We start from the raw sequence: 19482 nt of genomic DNA, 5'->3' as shown, positions 1-19482 counted from the left end.
GTGTCCAGTACGATAAAGTCAACAGGAAAATAGAACTTGTCTACTTGGACCAACACATCTTTGATAATCCCTCTAGGGACCTTCACTGACCTGTCAGCTAATTGTAAGGTCACAGTTGTTGGCTTCAACTCACCCAAACCGAGTTGCTCATATACCGTATATGGCAACAAGTTCACACTCGCTCCTAAATCTAGCAATGCTCGCTCAATCCTAAAATTGCCAATGATGCACGAGATAGTTGGGCAACCTAGATCTTTATATTTAGGAAGAATGTTATGCTGTAAAATCGCACTCATATTTTCAGCCAGAAATGCCTTCTTCTTGACATTTAATCGACGCTTGACGGTGCACAAATCCTTCAAAAATTTTGCATATGAAGGCACTTGTTTGATTGCATCAAGAAGAGGTACATTGATTTTTACTTGCTTAAAAAGCTCAAGAATTTCAGAGTTTGGTTCAAGCTTTTGCAAGGGCTTTAATCTTTGTGGAAATGGTGCTGGAAAAGGACATTTGCTTTTTTCAGTAGATGTTGGTGCTTCAGTTTCTTCGTTATCCTTTTCTTTTGTCTTTGGAGGGTCAGAATCAGGTATGACTTGTGTTTGTTCTGGGACTGGTCGGTCAATAACCTTTCCACTTCGCAAAGTTATTATACTCTTCCCCCGTTCTTTATGCGAAGTTGAAGATGATGCATTGCTACTGCCGTAGACTTGAGGGTTAGGTTATGGTTGAGCTGGTAGCTTACCCTTCTCTTGAGCACTTAAAGCAGTGGTCAGCGTTGTCAGTTGATTTCTTAATTCATCATTGATTTTAGCTTGACCTTGCATGAAAGATTGCAAAGTTTCTTCGAGACTGGATTTTTGAGGGGGTGCGTGTGCATAATGAGGTTGCGGAGGTGGAGGAGTTGGGTTATATACTTGTTGAGGTTGGTCATTCCTCCACCTGAAATTTGGATGGTTCTTCCATCCAGGGTTGTAAGTACCCGAAAAAGGATTATTAAAAGATTTTTGATAGGTATTCATAACATTGGCCTGATCGTGCAAGACTTCCTTGAATGTGGGTATTGTGGGGCAATCAGTGGTGAGATGGCCAGGCATCTCACAAATCCTACAACACTAGTTGTTATGTTCTATGGTCTTGACGGGTTCAATCCTTCTAAGTTCAATTTCCTCTACCTTCCTAGTAAGGGATGCCATTTTAGCCTGAATATCATCTTGAGTACTAAGGTTGTAAAGGCCCTCGTGTCCAATGCTAGTAGGCTTAGGCAAAGATTTATTCACTCTATCCCCTGTATCCCATAATTGTGCAGTCTCTGCGAGAGAGTCTAAATAGTCCCATGCCTCATCGGGTTGCTTTTCCAAAAAATAGACCATTGCACATAGTCTCTATAAATTGTTTTAACTGTGGAGACAACCCTTCGTAAAAGAAACTAATGGTTCTCCATGTTTCAAACCCGTGATGAGGACAAGAGAGAAGCAATTCTTTAAATCTCTTCCAGCATTCATAAAATGTTTCATGGTCTTTTTGTTGAAAATTACTAATGTGCCTTTTCAAAAAATTAGTCTTTTGTGCGGAAAAGAATTTTTTCAAGAATTCTCTTTGCATATCATGCCATGTTCCTAGCGATCTAGGTCTCGAGGAGTTCAGCCATGTTTTGGCTTTATCCTTTAAGGAGAAAGGAAACAAGGTCAATTTAAGGACGTCTTCCGATACATTTGGCACTCTAAATGTGATGCTAATTTCCTCAAAATTCTTAAGGTAAAGATAAGGGTTCTCGGATTCCATCCCATGATACTTGGGCAGCAATTGAATTACTCCTAGTTTGATTTCAAAGTGTCCTACATTTTCAGGAATAATCATGCATGAAGGTTGACTAGTCCTAGTAGGGTATAAGTATTATCGAAGTGTCATAACTGGGGGTCTACCTTCATTACCATGGTGACTTCCTACATCATCATCAGCCATCTCAACAGATCTGAGATTTTGCGAAAGTGTTTCAGTAATATGATCTAAGGAATTGTCAAAAGTTTTTCGATTCAAACGCCCAGTGTTGTCCCTATTCCAACCTAGCATACAAAATTTAATTTTAATTAATTTTTTTTATTTGTTTTTTTTAATGATCACCCTTGCTCTTTTCTTAAAGTTCTTATCAATTTTCAATTAGCAACAAGGGTTAAAGAGATATGATAATAATAAAATTCTGATTCTAAAAAAAAAATTAAACACAGAAAATTCAAAACAGACAGCAGCAAAATTTCAGATTAATATAATGGTCTTAAAAGTCTCAGAATATCAATCAGACCGTTCAGATGAAAGAAACACAGGTCCTGCACCAGACGACCAAATTTGAGTTCAATCAGACGGTTAATTTCTTTGATATCAGAGTTTGATGCAGACTGTGCAGGGAAAAAAAACAGCAGTAAATAATTTTTTTTTCGAAAGAAAAAGACTAACTACTAAAGTACTAATTAAATCTAAAATTATACTAATAAATCAGCCGTTCCCCGGCAACGGCGCCAGAAACTTGATGCATCACAGAAATGCTCTCCCAAGTGCAGGAGAATCGCACAAGTAGTAAATTCTCGGGAGTCCGAGGTCGATTCCTCAGGGAACGATTTATGAATTATTAGCGTAATTATTAGATGTAATTTTTTAGTTGATTTTCAGAAATTAAAAGCAGAGAATAATAGATTAATAAACAAAGTTCTATCAAATAGAAATGGTTAGGGATCCGGAATCCCCCTTGATAATATTGCATACAAGAATAAATCCTGCGATTCTTGATTAAGGATGTAAAAGTAGAATAGATCAAAACATGGAATATATTTTATGGACATATGAACTCTATTTCTAAGCATTCATCGTGCCTATTACATCAATGACAAATCAAATACTAAAGCAGTCCATGTGCCAATAAACATAAACCATTAAAAATCTATCTACGAAATAGTTATGCAAGAACCCATAATACATCAAAAATATAAATCAATAAGAGCAAAGGTTCAGAATTTACTTCAAAGAAAGTAATATATCAAAGGTTCCTCCATCACCCTTCACCTAAGAAATCAGCCCTCCATTAAAAACATTAACCTCCCCATATTTTTCCTTTTCCTTTTTTTTCTTTTCGGAAACAGGGCATCCCCTGTTTCCCCTTTTTTTTTTTCTTTCCAAAGCGGCAGGGTCCTCTCTGTTTTTTCGAATGAGGGATGCTTCTCTTCCCAGCCGAGAGAGGATATCCTTTGGCCTTCGATCCCCCCCCCCACACGCAGTGGAGACCCGTCGGCTGAGATGAATCCCCCGGGCGAAGATGATGGACGCGGACGGCTGGATGAGGCTGTGAATGCGGGAGAATCGGATGCGGAATCCTGATATCTGGGACTCGTGGATTACGAATCCAGGAGGCTGCTGGGATGTGCTGTGATCGTAGATGCTAGGGATCGGTTAGGATGCGTGGGAGCTGAACCATGGATGGCTGCGGGATGCTGGGAGGTTCAGACGTGGCATGCTGGGAGGGTGCACACGGACACGAGAGCTGGTTCGGAGGAACGGACGCGCTGGATGCGGAAATGGGAAGCTTCACGGGAGGCTCGCGGACGCCGTGGATCACTCGCTGGATAGGCGGATGGATCGGAAAGAAGCACGGACGGATCGTGATGCCTCGCGGGATGCTGGAACGTTCGCTGAAGGCTGGGAATTGTACGCTCGGATGGACGCTATGGATCACTCGTGGGAGAAGAGGATGGGCTGCACGAGGGCTCTATCGGGAGAAGTTGATCGCGGGACAATGCAGAAATCGCGGGGTGCTGGGAGAAAGACCTGATCGCAGCATGATTCGAAGACGCAGACGGGTCTTGAGAGGGCTGATGTGGCTCTGTTCTGCAGCTGGAAAGAGATGATAAAAATCATAATAAGTGCTAAGGATAAAATATTTAATCATGTAAATGTTAACACCTATTATTTATCATTATTTTGCTAGCATTAGGCTAAGTTAATTAGTACTTAGATCGCACTTTTGTGCTCTTATCAGCGGTAGCCCCCTCGGGAGCCGGGGTCTATTCGCCACTAACCAAGGGCCATAGATCGGCCCTTGATTGACCTCCCCGGGTTCCGACTTCGGCCCGGCTTGAGAAACCCCCAAATCCGCCACCCTCTCCTCCGTCTGCTCTAGCACCGGCTGGCGGCACGCCACTGCCGAGTGGCCTATCCTGCCGCATTTGGTGCAGCAGTCGGCGACATTCTCAAAGACGAAGGGTTGCCATCGCACCCTCGTCTTCCGCCGAATCAGAACCCCCAGAAGAAGGGGCTCGGTGGCATCGATGGCCACCTTCACCTGCGTGAAACCCATGGCTCGCCATTGCTCGGTCACCCCGTCAACGACGACCGGCCGCCCCGCTTGGGTTGCAATCTCTAGTATGGTCGCGGCCAACCAATATTTCGGCGGTAGCCGGGGTAGTCGGAGCCATACCACGACCGTCTTCACGGCGACCTCCCCAGGCGCAAACTCCGGCACCCACAGCTCCATGGCGTGGAGCTACCCCGCCACCACCCATGTGCCTCCATTAAGTGCCCGGTCGCGGTCAGCCATCGACCCAAACCTCAGGGCTAGGTGGTCATCGGCTAGCGGCACCACCTCCATCTTCCCTACAAGTTTTCCATGGGTGGCCACATCCTTGGTCACCCACTCGGCCGGCACCCAGCATCCGAGGCTACGGGCCACCACCGAGAGGCCTTCCCACTCCCGGCGGGCAGCTCGATGGGCGCCTTCGACAGCTCCATGACCGTCGGAAAGCGACGACTCAACCGAGCCACGTCCTCATCCGAGGGCCAGTGAGTCACCCAAGGTCCCAGCCTCGCCGGAGCCCTGGACATTTCCCCCCGTTCTGTAGGAAGCTTACCTTTGCCTTTGCCCGCCACTGCTGCCGCGTACGTAGAGCTCCCCATCGGCTTTGTCCCCGATGGGCCCGCCTGCTGATCCATCGGCCCATCGAACCTGCACACAGATTGGTTAGAAGAAAACAAACAAAGCGTACTCAGTTGTAGGAAGCCAGAGCTGCCCGATCTTCTGCCACCACCGCCGATGAAATCGGCCTCTCAGCCCTCCCCTGCACCCCCGAAGAGTTCACTGTCTGACGACGGACCCGACGCCAAACCTCTCCTAACTCTTGCATATCATTTTGCCTGCACTAATCTTTAAGTAGAAAATACTGCTATTTATATTTCTATATAAGAATGTACGAATCAAGTATGATGTGCATAGATCATATATAAGAACACATATCGATGCTTTAAACAATAAAAGCCAAAATGATTTATTTTAGAGATATGTAGGAGTTGCACCCTTTGAAAAAAATATTGGTGGAAATTGAATGGGTATTTTCCCCAACTTAATATCCTAAGGAGAGGGTTATTTATTCTAAGTATATATGAATAGAAAATGATTGCATGCAGGTTTTGTGTGATTACTTGCAGGTTTCTATGAACTGATTCACGCATATAGATAGATATGTTTGTAATCACACTACCAATTTATGCATTTTTGGAACTTATAGCCATCGGCTGCAATATTGTGCTTTTCGTGGAAAAGTAGGCCTTGAACTTCTTAGCAAAGTCATGAGTCTAGAATTTACTAGATCTAAAAATTACTTTTTAACTCTGTTCGATAACTATTACATGCTAAATTTGAATGATGAGATTAATACTCATAAAACATGCCGCTTATTTGCATTCCAAGTTCATAAAGAGTTAACATTTGAAGCATAAAATAATTCTGCTATTAAGAATGATGTAATTAGGCTGCATAGCTAAAGGTTGTATAATTCAAATACCATTTCATAAAAAATTGCACCTTAAATTACTCAAAGCTCATGTTGACATCAAGCGCTGGGTGTTTGATGCGCTCGCAAAATTGCTCTTCCAAGTGCAGGAGAATCGCACAAGCAGTAAAATTCGGAAGTCCGAGGTCGAATCCTCATGGAACGGTATAGATATTATTAGCGTAATTTCAGATGTAATTTTCAGTTGATTTTCAGAAATTAAAAACAGAGAATAATAGGTAATTAAACAAAGTTCAAGAATATAGAGAAGGCTAGGGATCCGGAATCCTCCTTGACAATGTTACTTTCAATATATAAACTCGGCGATTCTTGATTAAGGATTAATATGATAGAGTAGTTCTAATCATGGAGTATACAATCTGAAAATATGAATTCAACATCTAAGTATTTATCGTGCCGGTTACGTCTACGACAAATCAAACATCGAAACAATCCATGCATCAAAATATATAAACCATAAAAGATCTATCTAATAAATAAATATGCAAGAGTCCAAAACATACCAATGGATATAAAATAATTAGAATAAAAGTTTAGAATGTACTTGATGAAAGCAACATGACAATGACAAGGGTTCATCCATCACCCTTTGCCAAGGAATTAGCTTTCCATTACAAACATCGCTTCCCCTTTTGTGTTTTTTTTTTCTTTTTCTTTTCGGAACCGGGCATACCCTGTTTCCCTTTCTTTCTTCCCTTCTCTCTTTTGAAAAGAGAGTCTCTTCTGTTTTTTTTTGAATGGAAACCAGAACCCCCCTGAGACAGGAAGACCCCAAGCCCCTTTATATTCAACTCTCCCTCCCCCTCTGTTTATTCTTGGAAAGCCAAACAAATCAAACGAAAATCCGAATCAAATTTGCTGTGATTCGGATGGGATTTCGTTGGAAGGCTGGAAATCCGCTGCTGTAAATGCGTGGGAGGTTCAGTCGGACGCTGGGATGTTGTGATGCATCGAGGAAGAGGCGGATCCGGAAGCAATAGACGTTGATCTCGGCTGGGAGGAAGGATGAGAGCGGATTGAAATCTGGATGAGCGGAAACAGGGGATGCGGGAGATCAGATCACGGAAGATTGCTGATGCTGGGGAGGGTCTGATGCGGGTCCGGAAGAAGAGCTGGGAGGCGCAGATGGTAATGGATGATGCGTGGGATCCTGGGGTCGCACGCTGGAGGAAGCTGGGAGGCGCGTGAGGCGGATTGAGGCTGTGAACGGCTGGGAGGTGAAGCGGACGCGGTGGAGACGGGATGCTGGGAAGCTTCACGGGCTGGGAGCTGATCGCGGGATAGGCGGATGGCTGGGAGCTCTGGGACGCCGTGGCTCACTTGCGGAAACGAGAGAATTGTAAGCGGGACCCTTGGCTCGGATGAGCGAGAACCCGGAAGAGGTGGACGCGCTGGGACGGCTGAAGATGCACATGAGATGCGTGGGATTCTGATATCTGGGAGGTGATCGCGGGATGTTGGGACGATCACGAATCCGGAAGTAGAAAGTAGAGGACTCGGGGGATTCCTGATTATGTGGCCCGATTGAGAAGGATCGGGATCTCTTCCATGCGGGCGGACGCGGGGAATTGGATGTAGACGGCTGCATCGTGATCTTTTTCAAATGGCCGCACAGGATGAGACGAGAAGGAAGCTGGACACACTGCTGATTTCTTTCTTTATTTTGAATTCCAATGAAGGATTCCAATGCACTTCAAGGGACTATAACAAGTAGACAAGTGTTGCTCGGGTGCAAGTGTGCTTGACCAGGTTCAATTCTGTTCTAGTGTAATCAGGCTTGAAGTCATGAATCATCCCAAACTGTACCAAATGCACATTTAAACTCTGATTTACAATAATCTGTGCCAAATAAAAATATAAAATTAATGCAGCACTTTTATCATTATTTATTAGCAATAATATTAATTTAAGCAACATGTAGATCACACTTTTGTGCTCTCATCAGTGTTCTTCAGAAAAAACCAAGAGAATTTTTCTCCTTTTGAATCTGAATCTTGTTTCCACGGAGGCAGGGTGCACCATTCGTATGTAGATCTTCAAGAAACAAAGAGACAAAACAACTTTATTTTTTTGAGGGTGAGAGACTGAATAATTTGTTAAAGAATGTAACAACTATCTTGGTGCTCCTGAGGATATACAAATTTTTCCTCAAAAGACAAATGTTGCTAGAGTATATTATATATATAAGTACAATTTCAATGGATATTACGGACATAAAGCAAATGATCCTCATTTTTTAGCTGCTCGAAAAAACCACCCTAACCTCTTATCAGCTCTGCTCTTGGTAACTTCAACGAGTGTGATGACAAATTATGTTTTCCTAATGGTAGCTGCAAGAAAGGCATACTAAAAACTGTGACTAGTTATACGAAGTGTGGACAGATATGGTGATGGCCATCCTCTCATCAGAGACATTCGTAGGCTGGTTCAGGAGATGGGTGGCTTGCAGGCAGCACATGTATTTCGGAAGGCGAACAAAGCAGCAGACTGAGTTGTCTCCTTCGTCGTCCGGCACTCCGGAGAGTTTCTATGGACATCTATAGGAGATATTCCTTCTCTTTTGTATGCTTTGCTTTCTCGTGATTTGGCAGAATGTACTCAAGTTAGAGCTATATAAATTGCTGCATTTACCAAAAAAAAAGAAAAGAAACTGTGACTAGTGAGGATAGACTACATGAATTTTAGAATCACATCTTCCGAAAGATGTAAAGATATAAAGTCTTAATTACTATTTCATTTTATGTAACTTTTAGTTTAACAAGTGAAGTATCAGTTGCATTTGCATTTGATATGTCTGGAATGATCGGTTATGGTTAGGGGTGGCAAAATATGACCCGACCCACCAACCCGACCCGTGTTCGACCCGCCATAAACAGGTTTGGGTTTGGCCTAAACAGGTTCGGGTCGTAAATAGGTCGACCCGTTTAACCTATTTATTAATTGGATCGGATATGGATTTTAGATGTCTGATCCGTTTAAACCGTTTAACCCATTTAACTGTTGGGCATGTTCAACAGGTCTAAACAGGTTAAACGGGTTAAACAGGTTAAACAGGTCTAAACAGGTTAAACGGATCTAAACATGTCTAAACAGGTCGGGTTGAGCAGGTTAAACAGGTTGGATTGGGCAGGTTAAATAGGTCTAAACAGGTTAAATGGATCAGGTTGGGCAAACAGGTTAAACAGGTCGGGTCGGGTTAGGTAAACAGGTTACCTGTTTATTAAACAGGTTAAACGGATCGGGTCGGGTTACCTGTTTAATAAACAGGTCAGGTTCAGGTTGTAATTTCTGACCTATTTAATAAACAGGTCGAGTTCATGTTTATGATTTTCTGACCCGACCTGCATGTGATCCGACCCATTTGTGACCCGACCGGACCCGATTGCCACCCCTAGTTATGGTTATGGTCCAAGTTGAATTTAGCCATAGTCGATCCGTCCAAATTGCCAATCCTTAACCTACTCTCTCTCTCTCTCTATTGCTCTAGGGATGTCATAGGATAGTCCCCAGCTTTTTTTCCAACTAGAAATAATAAAATGTTTAATTCTTCCAATTACACATCAAATGACTACATTCTAGTCTGCTTTTGCAAATTAAACGTCATCATTGCGAGAAGATGATGCCAAGTTTTTCTCTTCATGGTAACTTTAAGATGCATAGAACTGCCGATGAAATCTGTTTGGCATCGACGAGGAAAATATTAACACTTTTTTGGCCTAGACCAACTTTTTTTGTGTCGGTGTAGATTGAGGTGGATGGCTTCAGCCCTAATCAGCTCAGAAGCCCATCAAAACGTACTGATAGTAGCTCGAACTGCACCGCACGACTACAGTCCTAGCCAAAGAGCTGACCAATACATACCAATAAGAATCGATAGTTTGGGCAACTAGCAACTGTAGCAGCATTATAATCGGCACACAAACAGAGCCGTATGCCGCCCCACATGGAATAATTTTCTCGCCGTAATAGTACTACCGACCGTTATCTGACCATCACTGCATGTCACACTAATCTAGATAACGGCAAAATGGACCACTCCATATAAAGAGATAGTTTCGAAGACCTCTAAACGATAAGCCTAAGCCTATATCATGCTATAGTTTTCGTCTAGAAAATGCCATTCTTAGAAGCGGCTCAATGCATTTGGGGGTCTCCATGCATAAATAAGAAAAGAAACAATAAATTTTTTAAAGTAAAAGATACGTCCTAATATAAATGTAGTTGGAGGCTTCAATATATTTATAGCTATAAAGATACATAGCATCATTTGAGGCCCCCAAATGCATTGGGAGCCTTAATACATTTTGGATGCTCACTTTAGAATTTATTATAATAAATATATTTGAGAGCCGGGGCTTATGTGTTCATCAAAGGATTGAGCCGGCTTTTACTACTTTGTTAAGAATTTTTTGTTCTACACTGTTTTTTCGCTTTTCTAACAAAAAGGCTTCAATAAATGAATTTCCTGCGCCACTGAGGTGGTAGCCTAGTGGGAGCGTGGCCTTACTTCCAACCAAGTAGTTCCGAGTTCGAGACGTACGGGTGTTGATTAAATTGTGGAGACCGGATGCTCCCTGCTCGGACATGGGGTCTGGAAGGGCGTATCGCTCTGCTGGTAGCCTCGGTGGTGCCAGGTGTGACCTACTCACACGTGGTATTCGTGCCGGAGCCCAGAGGGGTAACCGAGCCGGGCCCACGGCTGGGGAGGGTATGAGTAAAATCGGCCGGGGGTCATTTCTGCCCGCATCGAACATTTTTCTGGCGGGATGGGGGCCCAGTGAGAGTTGCTACGCAGGGATGGGCTCCCCCCTTCCTCCCCCCTTCCTCTTTCTTTAGCAAAAAAAAAAAAAGAATTTCCTGCGAGCCATCTTCTATATTTCGACTATTTCGATTTTTACCGACCTCAGCAGTCGTATGCGGCAGAAGTTCTGTTGTGCTGTCACTTCCCTACCAAAAGAACAGCTCGAAAGTATAAATCATCCAACTAGCTACTGCTGCGCGTGGGCACGCCAACGTTTTAAAAATGCTCATCTTCATGGAATCATCGTTGAAGCCAATTAAAAAAATAAATTCTTTTATGTTCCTTAGGAGGAAGAAAAGCAAAAGAAAAAATTTGCAAGGAATCCACTAATCATAGCCACCCTCACCTACCACCGACCACCGACCACCGACCACCTACCACCTCTTTATCGAGTAGTCGCAACCCATGGGATATATATATATATATATATATATATATATATATATATATATATATATATATATATATATATATATATATATATATATATATATATATATGGAGGAAGGAGAGGGTGCCAAACTAAGAGATCTCCATTAAGGAACTCTGGAAGAACATCAATGGCTATCCCGGCAGGACATGCAATACATCTCTTGCAGAATGATGCCCTTTACAAGGTCGCTTCTCTTTTCTTCTTTTTCTTCTTCATGATTTCTTTTGGGATATGTAGTAGAGGAGAAGAAGAAAAAAAAAACAGACAAAAAAAAAGAGAGAGGAGATGCAAGAGAATAGAAAAAGAAAAGAAGAAAAATTAGAAAAAAAAGGGGAGTTTCTCGTTTCTCCGAATTTTTTCACTTCTGAATGATTAAAATAAAGAGAACATTCTTTCTTTATGGAGGGTTTTTTTGCCCCATTATTTCTAATTAATCTTTTCTCTTTCTCTTTTTCCAGTATATATTGGAGACAAGTGTTTATCCACGAGAGCACGAACAACTTCAGGCATTGAGAGAGGCGACTAAGAAACAAGAGTGGCAAGTTCCAAACCTTTAGATTGCTGAATCTTAACTATTTAATTTTATGGAAACATTAAATTATAAACCAGTGAGATGGCTTGATTACATTGTTATGTAGTTATTTTAGATATCTTTGTGGAAAAAAATAAAGAATAATTCAAAGCACGAAATCTGAAAATATCTTGTGATTTTATCCATGCTATTGATGCATCTCTTCATGGTTGGGCAAGAGGAATTCCTACTGAATTAACATGAAAGAGGGTATTCCAAAGGCAAAGAGTGAGCACCAACAACTCGAGCATTGTCCTAGCTGCTCAGTTACAAATCTAAGGGCCCCACTTACCTTGTCTCTCTGTACAGCTCTTTTTGACCTTTTTTTTTTGTGGGTACGGTTGGTTCTTTCTCCTTTTGAGGAGTGTTGCGAAGTGGGAACCAGTTCATGTTTATCTTTATTGCAATGTGTTATTGTATCATTATGTAATAGAATATACAACATGATTAGGGGTACAAATGGGTCAGGTTGGTCCGAATCATGAGTGACTCCGACCTAATTCAATTTTTTTGCTCAGGTTCTAATATTGGACTCAGACCCAACCTAATAGAAGATCAAGGTCGGATTGTGTCAGATCCACAACTACAATTTTTGATCAACGAATCATTCGGATCGGATCCATATATAATCTGCTCCCAACCCAAAAAATTTGGATCCGGGCCAAATTTTGTTCGGATCCGGAGAAAGAATTATTACAAATTTGCACATTACCAAGGCATTAATCATGACCGAAGTTGTACTTTGGTGCAACTATTGTATGCTGATGGCACGATGTCTTTATTAGAGTACAGTCCTCATGAGATTGCAATTACTGTTTAAAGAAAAATGCTTAAGTGTAAGCCAATATATATGTATATATATATATATATATATATATATATATATATATATATATATATATATATATATATATATATATATATATATATATGTATGTATATATATGTATATAAAATCTCTTGTTAGTCTCCATTGAAGCGGGTACTAGCTAATAATGTATATGTTATAACACACATTATATTTTGTCTTCAAACTATTCATTCAAATATGGATAGAAAAATACAAAGACAACTATTTTTGTTGTGGTATATTAAATAACGATTTTGGACATGTACTTGAAGACATCACCATTATCAGAAGATGCTTGTGCCATCGCACACACACACGCACATGTACACACGCGCATGCACACATACACACACACACACACGCACATACACACCCACGCATACACATACATGCAGAGAATGAGAGAGAGAGAGAGAGAGAGAGACTTCCACACCATGAGCAACTTGGTTCGAACTCTTGAGTCGAGGGTGCGGTCTAGAGCCTCAATACGCCAAAAGTTGACTCCCTTTTTACTAACAGCATTGCCGTTGCATTGTGAACCATGAACCACTCCCCCTTGCATGATGTAGAGATTGTGATTCTGATTGTAACAATATTGCTGTTGACCATAAGCCTCACCTCAATTTTCATGGGCACCGAAGAGAACTGCCGGAAGAACTATCACATTATAGCAGCTTTTTTTCGGGTCGGGTTGTAGAGTTAGAAACCTAAATTTGTCCAAATTTCAAATAGATCGGATCGAGTCGGGTCAGAATTCAAAAAAACTAGACCTGACCCTAAAAATAGAACGAGTTCAATTTTAGAACCTAACCCAGCCCCACGGGTTCTCTAAAATGGGTCGAATCGGGTCTGAACAGGTCGGGTCACGAGTCAACCCGACCCATTTGCAGCCTTCAGTATGATGTCAAGTATTCAAAAGCCACCATTAAGTATTTTAAGGGCTTTTTTGGGTATTCCTCTAAGACTGAGCCGTCCATTTAAGTATAACCCAGTATCAACCAAACTCTACCTAGCTCAAATCCTATGGAAAGAAAAAAAAACCTTCATAAATTTTTCTTTTCTTTGATCTTTTTTTTGTTCTTGTAGCCCAAAAGCTAGGATCCGGGCTAGGTTTGACTGGTTCCTAAAAAATGGAAGCTAGATGGCCGATGGGTCACCAAGCTCCAATCCTGTAGGAATATCCAAACAGACCATGAGCGTTATTAAAATCTGATGCTCTGATGTGCTAACTTGCTTAAAATAAGATTTATCTGTGATTCAAGAAACACTAACCTAGCCCTGTTTATCATTCCTGATAACAGTGAGAAATCCCTTTTTTTTTTTTTTTTTTGTAGAGTATAATAGCCGACAAGATATATTCTTTATTGTATAAAGTGGATCTGAAATTACTATCACATTCGTCCAATATATTAACTATGTCATGATAGTTTGATTCACTGTTCTTCATTCTTCAGACATTGTTGTGTCTAATAAGGACCCTCAAACTAATATTGGACCTTCTTTTGATTTGGTATTCTTAAGTAACATTGCTAGACTAATTTAGCTAATCCAAATCCAGATGATTAGTGAATTCTTTAACTAACTTTTCTGGAGATTTCAATCTTTAACCAGTTATGTGTAACAAATGATAAATAAGATTAACTATTTAAAGACTGGTTAAAATTAAAACTGCATACATCATACGACAGCATAGGGAACTTTGACTATATTAAATGAATTGTATGATGATATATCTTATTCTAAGTTCTCGATCTATTAATACTTAACCTTATGCAAGTCGATTATAATTAGCATTTAGACCACCCTCCACTGTCCACTTTTTTTATTTTTATTCTTTTTTGATGTTGCAGGCATTTCTGGATGGTGCCTCCGGAGGAATGCCAACATCTTTCTATACTTCTAAAGCTCATGAATGCAAAGAAGACACTTGAGCTTGGTGTGTTCACAGGTTATTCACTCCTTGCGGCAGCACTAGCATTGCCGACGGAGGGCAAGGTTTTTCAACTCCTTAGCACATTAAAATAACGTTGTGTTCACTTGTTTATGTTTACTAGTAATTTCATTACCTATTTTATGCCCAGGTATGTGGCCACCGAGCATATGATCTTCGGGTTTTAGGCATTTATAATGCCTAGATCATGATCACCCTGAGCAGATTTTTAATTAAAATGATCCACCATTGATTTGGAATCATTAAATGTTTACTAAAAATTTAATTTTTAGTTATAGTCTAACCAGAACACAATTCGAAAGAGTCAGACGACATACTACATTAAATTATTGGTAAAAGATATAATTAATACAAAGTCAATGATGGCTCATCCAAGATAAATCACACTACTAGTTCTGATCTAAAAGCCTGGAAATATCTAGAATAGAAAATATGTATCTTCCATGGACCTTCAGTGCATACACTGACACCTCCTTTAGTCTCTAAAACATTGACACCTATACTTCATATCTGTAATAGGTGCATAAGTAGAAGTAGCATATTGTTCCTGAATTAGAGCAGGTCTAAAAATAGCTTACTACTCATTCATCTTGTGTTTTAGATCTTAAATATTATTACAAGATGGAGAAATAGGGTACCTACGACGTCCAATCCATTCTCTAACCACTAATATATTTCTGAAAACATATGTGAGAAATAGATAAAGAAAAACTAAATTAAATGTGTAATCTTCTAAATGGATATATAACTGATGTTCAAAATGTAATTAATGGCATTGTTTGCAAAACTAAAGTCCAGAGTAAAGCAAAGTGAAGGATGAAAAGGAAATTACCTTCCCTTTGTTTTGTATGAGGTTTTGAACATCAAAAGCTCTATTACTAGACATTTTTAATGTATAGCCTAGTCGATATGTATGTTTCTACATGCATACTGACATATATATTATATACATGTATGACTGTGTGTGCGCAACTTATTTTGCATTTAACTGGTTATATTTTGAGTTTATTCAGAAAAGATACATTTAAACAAATTTGCAAAAACTTATGATTAAACAATACTATTGAAGTTATGAATGCATGTCAGAAAACAATGCTCAACCATGAATATCTTTGAAAAACTCGAACTATAAAAATTTGGTGTTCATGACCCTTTATCCTTTTGTTCATACTTTGTTGTAGGTCACAGCAATCGACATTAACCGATCATACTTTGAGATAGGACTACCATTTATTCAAAAAGCGGGAGTTGAGGACAAGATTAATTTTATTGAATCAGAAGCTCTCTCTGCTCTTGATAAAATGCTCCAGGAGGTAACTTTCCTCATATATCAAGCATAATATTTTTTGTGGTGTATAGTAATTATCTTTTGCTCTAGCAATAAAAGCAAGAGTTGGGTCTTTAATTAATAAAAAAGAACTTAACATAGGTTAAGCCATGTAGATATCCCTTGCAAAGCTTTGCATGTGTTTGGAGAAACAAAAAATTAACAAAAAAATAAAATAAAAGTGTCCTGGATATAAATCATAAAATATTTGAGTTCGAGCAAATGAAAAAGGTTTCATATAATAAATAGAGCTAAGCCAAAAAAATATAGATTAGCATAATTGCCAAATTTATTAAATCATTTTATGCCCACTTTTAAGGAGAGATCTATCAAAACAAAAGAGACCCATGAAATAAATTCTACATCTTCCTTTTGTTACAAATAGATATGCATGTTCGCATGAGTGAATAGGTATCTTGCTATCTTGCTATTGCTTTTGGATGACTGCCATGAAATGGGATGATTTTTAAGTAGATAGAATTATTATATAAGAGCTAGGACTCTTCTTTACTTTGTTTTTAAAAAAGGGTTAGTACTCTTATTTATGTTAACTTTGAGAAAAGATTATGACTCTTATTGATATCTCACTCTCATTATCTTAAACCAATCCCTCAGTTGCAGTTAGATAATAGAGAAGACTATGCAATCCAACCAATTAAAATTAAAAAATTTAGAAAAAACATTTGACTCCTAAATTTCTTAGTCTATAGCTCATTCCAGTGTATCTATACTGTGTAAGTCCTAAAATAGGTTAAATCTGATGCATCCTCATTACAAAAGTATCATGGTGTAGCATAATGGTCCTCATAATATAATCTTAAAGGGGTGCTTGAAGTTACAAATACCATAATTTTTTCTATTTTATATATTAATAATGAACCATTTAAACAAAGGCAATTATTTGGCTGTTATTTTATTATCATAGCTATTATACAACAGGGATAATGACTTTTTAGACCATTTTCCATAGTGACTAAACAAAATAACCTGTTATGCATTTGATATTTTTTATTTTGCTAGTTGACCGAAAATAGGTTAACATTTTATATTAGGTTAACATGTCTCACATGCAGCTTGAATCATCCATTTGGAGACTATAACAGGTATAAGATGACATCGGAGTTGGGTAATTAATTAATAATTGGCTTGGAAGGATTTGAATTGATGACCTTCAGTAAACTTGGTTTTGATATCTTATCATATTAATCAATCTTCGATGATATGTAGAACTTGTTAGGCTTCTTGTTCCAAAGCCATTTACATAAGAGCAAAACCAGAGCTTGATTTTTCCAATGAAAATTCTATCATTTCATTCTTTCCATAGGGTCCCCAATAGCAATTATCAATTGGTCCCAAACTGTGTTAATCATTTAGAAACTTGAGTTTGAAATCTTTTGCATGATATAATATGTTGTGAATTAGAGTGTTGCAACTCCAAAATTATATATGCTTATGTGGATGCTTGTTTTTCTAACTATATGTAAAAGGTTGTTTTCTTTGTAGAATGTTGGCACTTGTCAATATCCTTTGCTGATAATTAAATATATTTTAATTGATCAAAATTTTAAGTCAATAAAACATACATATGCCATACATCAAGATGCGGACTAGCCTACATACTTGCATAATTACGATCAAATTGATAATCTGATATCTTTTTTTGACTTCTGCATGTGTATTTCATGTGTCAAAAGACTAGCAATATAAAAATCATGGAGTAAGCATAGAGCCTCATTGCTGAAATTTAGAATGGTAGCACCACACAAAACAATATATTATTTTACTACTAAATACTCTCTAAATCTATACTGCTGAACTCACTTTTTATATAGACTCTCACACACGGCCATTCCCTTTCCACTTAAACACTACCAAGCCAAGTACCATTCTATTCACATGGTAAGCTCTTCACCACTTGTATCTCGTTTGTCATTTACTAATCCAAGATTACATTCCGATCTTTATCCAATAAAGAGCTCAAAACATGGCCATATGACACCTCTAGTCTGCGGAGGTTCATATTGAGAACAACCTTTCAACCACTGCACAGCCCAAACTAGATGACTTAATTCATCAAGCCATTATACCTTACCTACTCTTCCTACTTTATAACTCAAGACAAGATCTCAAACTTTTAATCTAAGTTTGAATTAGACTTCCAACATAAAGTATATTTGTTGTCAAAGAGTGCAAAATTAATTTATTTTCTAATCATTTTGTATTTTATTTATTCACTACGTACCTCCTAGAGATTTGGAGTAAATTATATTTACACACCCAGTAGTATGAAAAATCTACGCTTACCTCCTTGAGATTTATTTTTATCCAACACTTTAACCTATAACCTAACAGAACATTAGTCAAACTGTTAACTTTAAATGAGATCCAAATATTACATCAGAAAAAAATTTTAAAATGGCAAAATAACTTTATGTGACATAACAACCACCCAAAGATTTAAGAAAATGTATATATTCTCTTCCTCATTCAAGGACAATTTTGACTTTTCATATGAGGTAAATGGATTCACTAATGTCGTTAATTTAACTAGGTGTAAGTGTAAGTTTTACAAACTATTAGGTGTAAGTATAACAAACATAAACCTCAAGAGAATTTATGTGATTTACTCAGTTAAATTATACAAATAATAGCTGCAAATGTAGGGATTTATATTGTCAAAGCATGGATCAAATTACTTTGAAATCATCGTATCTTAATACCACCACGATACAAAGTAAGCATAAAAATTACCAATCTCTTCGACACTCTTCATATATGCTTCAGGCTTTTAAAAAATATGTTGCTCTCATCTCTTGGCAAGCAAGTATGTTGCTTCTATTCTGATTTTTGAGTGTAAACCTTTGAAGAACCTAACAAAAATGGAATGCTTGAATGGAAAACAATATTTTTGTTCTAAAACTACAATGCCGCCATATGGTTAAACTATCATTGGGATTTCAAACGAGACAATTTGTAAGTGAAACTCTCTATGTAGGAAGTTACTTCTATATGATCATGATAACGAAATTTCACTGACAACTGCAGGTAAAGGAAGATGAGTTGTTTGATTTTGCATTTGTTGATGCTGACAAGTTAAACTATGGAGAATACCATGAACGCTTGCTTAAACTCGTGAAGATTGGTGGAGTTATTGTCTATGATGATACTCTTTGGTCTGGTCGTGTGGTTGCTCCGGTGGGTACTCCTCTTTCTGAGTATGATGCCAAAGTCAGAGACTACTTTCTGAAGTTTAATAAGTTTTTGGCTGCTGACTCCCGGATTGAGATATCACAAGTTTCTATTGGTGATGGACTCACCATCTGTATGCGTCTTATCTAATTATGTGGTTTGATTATACTAAAAAACTTAAACCATTGGGTGGAGATCGACCCAAGCTTGTGAACCCATGTGGCACCTCTTTATCAGTGATGTGGGGCATCCCATGACATATATCTTAATTTACATTGCATATTTGAGCATACTTTGGTTTTTTTTTTCTCTTGTTCCAACTTAGTGTCAAAGCTCAGATTATTGGAGAATGTGAGTTCAATCCCCCCAAAGTAATTATTTATTTAGTCAACCAGGTTCTCATTTTGACCCAACCCATTTATCCCTTCAAGTGTGCATTCTAAGATGCATGCTAGAAGATGGATTTACTAAGCTTAGGTTGTTACATTACTAATAATACGATCATAGCTCAAGTTTTTAGGGTAAGCTT

At 38.9% G+C, this 19482-nt stretch overlaps 1 protein-coding gene and 1 pseudogene across 1 annotated transcript; both read left to right on the top strand.

Annotated features, from left to right (window-relative positions):
* The first annotated feature begins 1447 nt into the window (after positions 1-1447).
* LOC113461584 lies at positions 1448-1545 on the top strand (annotated as a pseudogene).
* Positions 1546-11144: 9599 nt separating this feature from the next.
* On the top strand, positions 11145-19255 carry LOC120113086 (norbelladine 4'-O-methyltransferase-like). The gene is made up of 5 exons (XM_039133835.1): positions 11145-11249; positions 11524-11603; positions 14337-14481; positions 15619-15750; positions 18810-19255. The coding sequence occupies exons 1-5, from the start codon at positions 11193-11195 to the stop codon at positions 19101-19103; spliced, it is 708 nt and encodes a 235-aa protein (XP_038989763.1). The 5' UTR covers positions 11145-11192; the 3' UTR covers positions 19104-19255.
* Positions 19256-19482: the final 227 nt, after the last annotated feature.

The sequence above is a fragment of the Phoenix dactylifera genome, chromosome 14, assembly GCF_009389715.1.
Source record: "Phoenix dactylifera cultivar Barhee BC4 chromosome 14, palm_55x_up_171113_PBpolish2nd_filt_p, whole genome shotgun sequence".
Taxonomy (NCBI): Eukaryota; Viridiplantae; Streptophyta; class Magnoliopsida; order Arecales; family Arecaceae; genus Phoenix; species Phoenix dactylifera.
Note: the sequence above shows the minus strand (reverse complement) of the source record. Positions and strands in the feature narration are given on the sequence as shown.